Here is a 10,012-nt window from a genome sequence, read left to right as displayed (position 1 = left end):
TACCAGGTATTTGTTCGTCTAGCCTCTAGTCCAAATATCTCAGTACCCTTGAAATAAGAGAAAACTAACTCAAAAGTAACTTTTCAGCAAGATATTAGCTTTTTTTTAAGTCAATAATTCATTAATATTGAATATAAGAAAGTTCTAGTTCCACTAGCAGGTTATTTTACTTATAAAAATGTTATAAGTGAAATAATCTGGAACTTTTTTATCAATATTAACAAATTAATGACTTAAACAAGCTCCTATCGCCTGCTTCAAAGTTTCTTGTAAGTTAGTTTTGCCTTATTTCAAGTGTACTAAGATATTTTCACTAGAAATACTTTAAGTTTGTGTTTTTGCTGTGAGATGATTCAAACCTGAGTCCTTTCCAGGAAACCAAACAATTTGAATGAATAATCTTATTTCCAATGATGAGAACAGGTCAAAAATGAAGCCAGGGCCAATTTTAATGGCTACAAAAACGATATAAATCTACACTTTATATATCGATATATTTCCGCACAATGTTAGATTTATAAAATCCTTTAAGTTGTATCTTCAATCCAGGGAAAAGAAAATCCTTCCAAATCTGTATTTCCAAGCCCTAAATTATGTACTATTCAGATGAAACTTCTGATCAGCACCATATGTATCAGTTTAGCCTGATACCTTCAAAGCTACATCCTGACACTCCAGGTTTTATCCTAGCTACAGCTGCTGCCGTGCATTAACTAACGTGTGTGTCCTCCTCCTGCAGGCCTGAGCTCAGTCAGCGTGGCACGTCAGCAGCAGCTGCTGCAGATAGTCCGTCGCCGTGCAGCTGGACGGCTCGTTGCGGCCCAGGAACAGCAGCCTGCGATAGCTGGCCTCGGGGACTTCGCACAAGATCCTGGAACAAAACCACAGCGAGACGTCACGAAGCACAAACTTACTGGGTTCACACACTGTTCCCTCAGTAAAAATCTAGTATTTTTCAAGCATTTTCAAGGTAAGTTTTCAAGCACATTGGAGATAAAAACAATCCAAGTATATTAAAAAAAACTGTTTCAATTCCCTGCAGTTTCAATAACGTTGTTTGACATATAAAATATAAGAAACTTTTGTTTTAATTACAGATTAATAAGTAATTGAGGCCATTAGAAATGGTAAATATTTACTAGAAAATTCCTGAAGAAATTTAACAGGGGCCTGCCAAAGTGTGCCCGTCGGTTTGGGCCCGGCGTTCTGATGCTAGCAATTAGCATCAATTTTGTTAAACTTCATTTCAAATGGCCAAACTAATCCCATGTATAACAGTCATTTGGTTAAATCAGTTATATAATGCTCAAAACAGCAAATACCTGATTTAAAAATATTCAAGGCTTTTATTTTGAAATTTTCAGTATACTTCATTTTAAAGTTCCAAACTAATCCCATGTGTAACAGTGACTGAGTTAAATCAGTTATATACAGCCCATAGCAGCAAGTAGTTCTAAAGGCAGTTCAGTCCTGATCTGTTTCAACTGAGGATAGATAGAACTACAGTGATGCGTATCTGTAGTCCTAAGCAGCAGCCAATAGCCTCCTGAGTTCCGTTGCTATGGTAAATAATTTTCTCAGCAAAGTGTGAGCTGTTAGTGAGAGATGCTGGGGCAGAGAATACTCTCTTTGAGCCAGCCAATTTTACTGAAAAAAAGCATTGGGAACAAATCCTTTCCGTTCGGGAACCGTAATACATATTCAAAAACCGTTTGAAGCGTATGAGAGGCCTATGTGTCTTCTGCGATAGTCCCGAGATTCATATCTCTACGTCACTCACAGCATTAACAGCGATGAGAGAAAGAAATGGTTTGCCCAGATCTGAAATGTTTGAGAAATATATGGGAGAAAGCCTGAGGCAGCCTCAGAAAATCCTGTCGCATGACTTTGCTCTGAAGCACCGTGACAGAAAACCGTACGATCTAGATAAATTTCGAAAACATTTTACCGGAGCAGACAGGCGTATCAATGTCAGGACCGATTTTGATACCAATCGTGCGATATTTGTGGGCGTGATGGCGATTTCAAAATTATTTTGGGGTGAAAAATTCTCTTCATTTCTCACTCTAGCAGAGCTGCAATCACTAAGACTCACTCTAATTTTAGGAAAAATAAAAAACTTTGGGTCGCTTAGAGACAAATTGTGGACAAACCGTAATTGGTATCGACGAGCCGTCTTCACTTTTGAAGAGATCACGGACGTATCTACAAAATGAAATTTGAATGGCATTTCTACGTGAATTCGTGACGACACAGAAAATCCTCAAAAATAGGGTATTTGTAGGATTTTTCCCATTGACTTATAATGGGGTTTTTTTCGTAGTTTTTTGCGAATTATGTCGCCATGTTAACCCCAAATCCCACCAAAAGTAATAGCAACAATGGCGTGAATTTTCTGCATGTTTTGATACCTCATTTGTAGGTGTGCACGCAGCGGTATGAGCCGCATTAACGGTTACGGATGAAAAATAAAGAATTGGGAGAATAGTAATAGGTTCCTGCCATTGCTTTGCATGGCAGGAACCTATTACTTTGGAACAATCCAAATAAATTGTGTTAAGGCAAAAGTACCTTAAAGCTCAAATCAAATGCTTAAACGCAATATACAAAATATTTCTAAAAATGTTCCTGCTAAGTTTTCTGCCATTTAGCAAAAAGAAATCATTTAGATCATTCTAACTAACCTGAATCAATAATAGCTTAGCGTGATTTAACTTTAGACATCGAGAAAAAAATGCACCCGGTTCAACCGTAAATAACATTTTCCAAATTCAAGCTTCAGACGTTAGATTGCACTTATTTTTTTTTTTTTTTTTTTTTTACGAAAATGTCATGTATTCACAAGGATTTCATACAGAAATCAAGCACTTTCCAAACCTTGAAATTCAAGCATTTCCACGATTTCAATGAACCCTGAAATTGTGGTTTCTTAAAAAAAAATTCTCGGGGCGTGCTGTGGTGGCGCAGGGGGTTAGCACGCCCCACGTTTGGAGGCTTTAGTCCTCGACTCGGACGTCGCGGGTTCGACTCCCGGTCCCGATTACCTTTACCGCATGTCTTCCCCCCTCCTGTCTGCCTACTGTACAAAAAATGCGAGCCACTAGCGCCGCAAAAACTCTTCGGAGAAAAAAAATGGGAAAAATTTTTTTTTCTCAAAGTAGGCATGAAGAAAAATTTGCATATTGATGGATTTCAGCTTTACCAGTCGTATAAATTGTCTGTAGTCCGTTCTGGCTTCACCTGCACCCACTGACCGATGGACCACATCCTCACCACGTTATTGTTAGAGGCGTCTTCGCTCTCTGAGTCTGGGTCAGCATGTGTGTTATGGATGTCCTCATAACACAGGAAGTAGCTGAAAGAGGCAGTTTGAACACATAGTAAAAGTCACCTATTATACTTTATTGAACAGGTTAGGATTGGCTTACGGACTTAAGAAAACATGCTCATTACATTTTCGCCACAAAATCATTCTTCGATAATGAGATTTTGGTCTAGTCAATTCAGCCTGTTTTGATCTCCTTTCCCAATGAGTTGTTTTAGAGCCTCTTGTCTCTTTAAATCCAAATAAACTGCTGTTGGCCACGCCCCTTAGGCCGGGAGTTCCGCTTGGGTTGCCAAGTTACCGGCTGGGCTCTGCTGGGGTTGCTAGGTAACGGTGGAGGACCAGTGGAATGTGACTTAATAATAAGGTGGTATTTGAAACGGCTCATTTTCCAGACACCAAAAAATATTAACTAGCTGCCATAAAACATCTTGGTGTTTTTTTTATGGACTTTTTTTTAAGAAGCAGTTGCGATCCAAATGCGGGGTATAAAAACAAGCAAAATGTGAATTTTGCATAAAAGGTCTCCTTTAAGTGACAAATAAACACACATCAAATAAACTTTCCAGACTCACTAATCAGTCTGGATCTCTTCTTCTTCCTCGCTGTCCTCTCCTCTCCGATGATCCTCTTGGCGTCTCTCCACATTCCAGCGCATGCGTTTGTAAACTCCAGTGTCAACGCGGGACAGATACGGTGTCGGCTTGCAGTAACGGAAGGTGATCACCTTCATCTGGCCCAGCTGAACCTGGCCAACGCAGAAATGAGATATGCTGGAGGGAGGCAGACAAAGGAGCACGAAGGGTTAAATGGCCTTAGGTGGTCACAGACATAGAAAATCGAGCAGATTTCAAATCTACCTGTTGGGTTCGGCCTCATCCAAACTGATGAGATCATGGCTGGCGTAGGTCAGCAACAGCTGCTCCAACCTGTCACACAGCTGCTGAGAGAAGCTCAACAGCTGCAAGCAGAAAGAGCAGCGATGCAAAGTCGACATGTTTCACTCTGAAACGACTGATTTTAATCCACAGATTATTATTAAATTATAATAAATTAATTCATACAATTCATTACAAATAATTATTGCAATAATAATTAATACTGCAATAATAATTATTACTACTAATAATAATAATTAATGTTATTATTAGCAATTATTAACTCCAATGATCAATTAATTGTAATAAATTATTAATTAAAGCCAATAATTTGATTGTAAGTTAAATTATAATTATAGTAATACCAATAATAATTACTATATAATTATACTATTTAATCAGTTTATTTATTATCATAGGAGCCATTTCTCTATTTTTAGTTAAATCTTAGAATTTTGATGATTTAGTTTATTTTTATTTACTTACTTTCTGGTTCATTTAGAATTAGAACTTTTGTTTAATATTAGTTATTTATAATAGGTTTTTTTGCTAGTAACTTGTTTAATTAGTTAATTCATTTCAGTTTGGGACATGAGTGTTTCACAGTATAAATACAAAGGGATTGGGTAGGTCTTTATGCACGTGGGGGGTCACATGGTTTTTTACCAGTTACATTGACAGTCAGTCTATCCAGTCAGTCAGTCGTCAGTCACCTGGTCAGACAATCAGGTAGCCAAACAATAGGGCTCCTGTGAAGTTTGCACCATGTTTTACCTGCAACTATGCAATAAACAGACAAAGAACTGCATTTCTGACCTTTGATCTTTTTTAGAACTGCATAAGCCAGAAAGCCACGGTGCCTCAAGTGGCTGTTTGAGTTGAATTCACTTTTGCTTTGATCACACTGAGGTCTCAAGTTTTTGGATTTTGGGTTTTTGGACAAATAGTCAATACAATTGTTATTTATTATTAATTTTGTTAAATACATCTTATTTAATCTAGCTTAATTAATCAATTTGACTAAATTAAAGTTTCTTATTAAAGAAATTATTTTAGACACTTCAATTGGGAGAAATTAAATTAATATTTGCTTATACAGGCAGTGCCAGCCAAACAAATCTAAGCTTAGTGCCTGCTTAGGATCCCCACACCACTGGGGATGTTTTTTTTGTTTGTTGTTTTTTTTAGTGAAAACATTAGATGATGCAAACTAAATGGCAATATACATGAAAAAACAATTTCTATATTATTTTTATAGTTGGTACACATATAATAAATGATGAAGCATCTGGTGCTGATCTGGTGATATGGGGGGGCCCCAAATGAAAGTCTACTTAGGGTTCCAAAAAGTCTTGTGCCGACCCTGCATATACAAGACTAGAAAACAGCTCCAAGTTTGAATTTTTAATGGAAAAGACCAACATAAAGTAGAATGTAACCTATTCACAAAAAATCTAAAGTGGACATAGTTCATAGAGAAAAAATAGCTAAATAAACTGAAATTATTATGCTGTTCTCAATAGCAACATAAAATAAAATTAGGATTTTCCAGGAAACATTTTACCTTTGAACAAAATTCAGCTGGGTTATGGGCGCACAGTGACACTGAGCTCCGACCTGTGGACTCCAGGTGGTTAAAATAAGGCTGACAGGAGTACAGCAGGCTGGAAACTGCAGCAGCAAGAGCCTCTCTGTCTAGATGGCGATTCCTGCCAGAACAAAAACCCAATGAAGTGAGAAAACTAGACAAATTAAATCAGTCTATCACCATCATCACTCCGACACTTACCCACTAACGAGGCTATCCTGCAACTCGTCCACTCTGCTTAAAAAGAACTGGAGCTGCAGCTGGAATGAATGCAAGTTCCCCGTCACCCCACTGACCTCTGGGCAGCTGAAGGACACAGACCTGCCGCAAGATGGCGCCAGAGCAACGTCAGCCAACAGCGCCAACGGCTCGTCCTCTACATGGAAACAGAATATTATTTATGACATTAATTAACTTTTTGGGAACTATTAATGTGCCAACATCTTTGAGAGAGCACAGTGTAGTTTCTGATGTGATTCTGCCTCATTTTATTTGCCAGCTGTCACAAAACAGAAGAGAACCAAGTAAATATACAAAACTAAAAAAGACGTTCTTATTTAACCCCACCTCTCGCCTGGAACCTTAGCTGGAGATAGGTACCAGCACCCTTCCCGACCCCACTAGGGACAAAGGTATTAGAAAATGGATGGATGGACATTCTTATTTATGGCATTAATATTTTGGATTTTAAAAAAGTAGATAAAATTTTCAGATGTGTGATTCCTTGTCTTTAAACTCCTTGTTATCAACTTTATTGCAATAATAACTATGGACATCAGGGATTCCCCCAGAAAACTTGCCAAGCCTGGTGGTCGAGGCGCCGAGGAACCACCATGTTTTTGTATTAAAAGATGTTAAGTAGACAGGAAAAGTAAAAATATTACTGGGTAATTATATGTTACTGGAAAACATCGCCAGTGAAACGCTATTTAAACCCACAACTAGTCTTTTATATTTTTATCTTTGTGTGAATCAACGTCTCTTCAATTGCCCGGCCGTTTGCCTATTTCCTCAATGAGGGACAATACGGGTTATTTCTATTCCAAATATTTAGACTGAAACTGAACACTTAATTCAACTGTAATGTGGCATTAAAATGAAACTATAATGATTTATTCTCTTATGATGGAACTCTCCCTCAGCTGTTTCTATTTCCATTTTATAAGGCTTTCAGGTTGCAGCACATATACAGTAGCTTCCTATTCTCATTGTTCATATCACTGGTTCCTTCCGTTATTCTGTTTCCTGGTCCTTGCTCCTTTTTCTCTGTCTTCCAGCAGTCATTTCACTGTAAGTTTACTTTTACTTTTACTTAAGTTTACTTGGGTCCTTCATTCAAACATAACAACACAAGCCTTTAGCTTTCTGTTGTAGTTATAACTGTTCTCATGTTCATAAGGTAAACGATATGAACATGGCAACAATAGGTGAAAGGTTCTGTGCTGCACCTTTCATCTTTAGCTGAGTAACTTTATTATAAAGTATGGCGACTCGAGTAAAATTTCTGGATACTCTACCCATTGTGAGTAATTTCACTGAATGAAAAACAAGCTTGTTATAACCAAAAAAAATCGCCAGATATAAACACACTTGCAGTTTTTGTAAAAGTTTTCTACTGAAAAAAAAAGAACCTGAAATGTTTTTTCTTTTGCCTGATTTTGTAATTATGTTATATTTACATAAATTATTTGTATTTTGGTCTTTTAAAATACCAACATTTCCAACTGTATATTTTGATTCATCTGATGTCATTTTTAAATATTAAATGATTTAAGTTTTGATCAGTTTCTCAGTACTTGAGTAGCCTTTTCATCAAATACTTTTTTACTCTTACTTCAGTCATTTCTTGGACGTTTACTTTTTTACTTTTACTTGAGTAAAAATATGTTGAAGTAGAGCTGCAGACTACATACAACTTTGGGGGGCTACTCTACCTAACTCTTGTGATCGTTATGCTTTATTATGTTTTTTTCTGAAGTATGCAAACTGTACAGTTACCAATATTTTTTAACAGTTATTATTAACACAGAAACAACTGGACAGTTTTTAATGTGTTTCACCTGAAATGACAGATGCATTAACAACAGCATGTGGTTCTACAGGTGATGTGAGCAAACCTCGGAGCTCAGGGTTTTGATGTCCCTCCGCGAACTCCGGCGCTTCTCCGACCCCGTCTTCTCGAAGCAGGTCTTTGAACGCATCCAGGGACGGAGACGAGATGTCCGTCAGAACCACCAGCTCGTCTTCGCTATCTGTCATATTGTCTGTCGGGTGTTAGCAAAAAAGCTCCGTCGAAAATTAAACCTCTGTAACTTCGTGCTAATTAAAGATAGCAAGCTCGTTAGCTAGCTTGCTAACAACAAAAACGAGAAGAAAACAAAAGGCAACACAAACAATGCCACAAATATACTAGGTGGATTAATTAGTAATAATATTTAAGAAATATTTTATACCCCTATTACACGTGTAGTAAGTGTCTATTCACAAAGTAGACTGCTAGTTCCAAAATCATCAAATGACGTTACGTTCGTTGCTAACCTTTTCCTCCTTTTCGTGGGTCGAAGGTCAAAGGTCACTGCGCTTCAAAGTTTTTAATCATAAATAACGACACTTCATTATTTATTTAGAATAATTACTTGATATTCACAATTATTTGTCTTAGTTTAATTTTCATATTCATTCGAATATATTTTAATACGGGCAGAGCTAATTGCTTGGAAGTTACAAATGTCAATTCTTCAATGACGGTTCTAGGTCAAAATTTACCGGAGAGTGGCAGAGATATTTTTTTGTTTATTTGTTTGTTTATTTTTTCATGGAAGCGTAGTACAAAAGAACAAAACAAAAGGAAATAATAATAAAACAGGGAAATATTTTACATTTAATCTATCAAGGGAGTCAAAGAGTCACTTGAGGCTCCACTGCAGCAGGTTGCTGACTCCTGATGTACCAGATGAAAATTTTGTTCCTATCGCAATGTGGTTGAAGTTAAAAGTGCAACACCCTAATTTTTTATTTATTATTGGAGGAGGGGGAGGTTGTGTGTGAGTGTTCATACCTATCATATGTGACTGCCATTAGACTTCTTTGTGAACGGTTTATGACCCTAGACCAGGGGTCTCAAACTCCAGTCCTCGAGGGCCGCAGTCCTGCAGTTTTTAGATGTGCCACAGGTACAAACCACTGGAATGAAATGGCTTAATGACCTCCTCCTTGTGTAGATCAGTTTTCCAGAGCCTTAATGACCTAATTATTCTGTTCAGGTGTGGTGCAGCAGAGGCACATCTAAAAGTTCCAGGTCTGCGGCCCTCGAGGACTGGAGTTTGAGACCCCTGCCCTAAAGTGACCCACTCACACAGATAAAGAGTGTAGATGTCACACAACAGTGCACTGTTTACAGAAATAATAATGGAGCCCCTGCTGCTGTCTATGGATCGATTTTAAAGTAGTCATAAGATCATGAGAAGATAAAGTAGGCAGAGAAAAAAAACAAATGTCCAAAGTGTCAGCACTGCTTGTTGTAGCCATTCTTTACATCTTCTGGTGCAGAATGCATGTCTCACATCAATGACATAAAAGTCGAATAAAATGCAACATGGCCATTCTGACTGTGGATGCTTTGAAAACAATGAGATTCATATCAAATTTAGTACCACGTTTGGAAGTGGCACAAATACAAATTTTTGGAGGGAGGTGTGAAAACGTTGGTATATATTTCTGTGGTATAATAAACATTCACTAAAGCACTACAAAGATTTTGTGAAAAGCTAATATTTACAAGCATATAAATATTTTTTAATAAATTCTGGATAATGAAATCCTGGTGACCCCTATGTTCACTTATTGACCTATTCTTCCTCTGTGTTTCCTTTAACTTGTGGGATACCTCAGGGCTCCATTTTGGGGCACATATTCTTTTCAGAACATCAGTCTTTTCTAGCAGAAGTGGTTTATTTGCTGCCATTTGTATGACAGTTGTAATTGTCACTGAACACACCTTGCACTTCGTGGATATGTAAGAAATATTTGTTTTAAGCTGTGATGTTGCTGGTGCTTTTTATTAGCATCTTTTTAAAATATATATGAGCACATTTTTGATGCAAAGTCATAGTGCTTTGCTCAGTTTCAGAGAGGGATTGTCATATTTTGGCTGGATTTGTCCATACATGAATTGTTTTGCTTGTACACCGAAAGGCTTGGTTTTGGTCTCATCTGATCAGA

At 37.5% G+C, this 10,012-nt stretch overlaps 1 protein-coding gene across 1 annotated transcript; it reads right to left on the bottom strand.

Annotated features, from left to right (window-relative positions):
- Positions 1 to 251: 251 nt before the first annotated feature.
- Positions 252 to 8,414, bottom strand: c5h19orf67 (chromosome 5 C19orf67 homolog). The gene is made up of 7 exons (XM_028016670.1): positions 7,909 to 8,414; positions 5,993 to 6,167; positions 5,768 to 5,912; positions 4,186 to 4,286; positions 3,901 to 4,098; positions 3,203 to 3,355; positions 252 to 871 (listed from the first exon to the last, which is right to left on the bottom strand). Exons 1-7 carry the CDS (start codon positions 8,048 to 8,050, stop codon positions 748 to 750), a joined length of 1,038 nt encoding a protein of 345 aa, XP_027872471.1. The 5' UTR covers positions 8,051 to 8,414; the 3' UTR covers positions 252 to 747.
- Between the last annotated feature and the right edge of the window lie 1,598 nt (positions 8,415 to 10,012).

Source organism: Xiphophorus couchianus, chromosome 5 (assembly GCF_001444195.1).
Source record: "Xiphophorus couchianus chromosome 5, X_couchianus-1.0, whole genome shotgun sequence".
Taxonomy (NCBI): domain Eukaryota; kingdom Metazoa; phylum Chordata; class Actinopteri; order Cyprinodontiformes; family Poeciliidae; genus Xiphophorus; species Xiphophorus couchianus.
The sequence above is the reverse complement of the archived record's forward strand: the minus strand, read 5'-3'. Positions and strand labels throughout refer to the sequence as shown.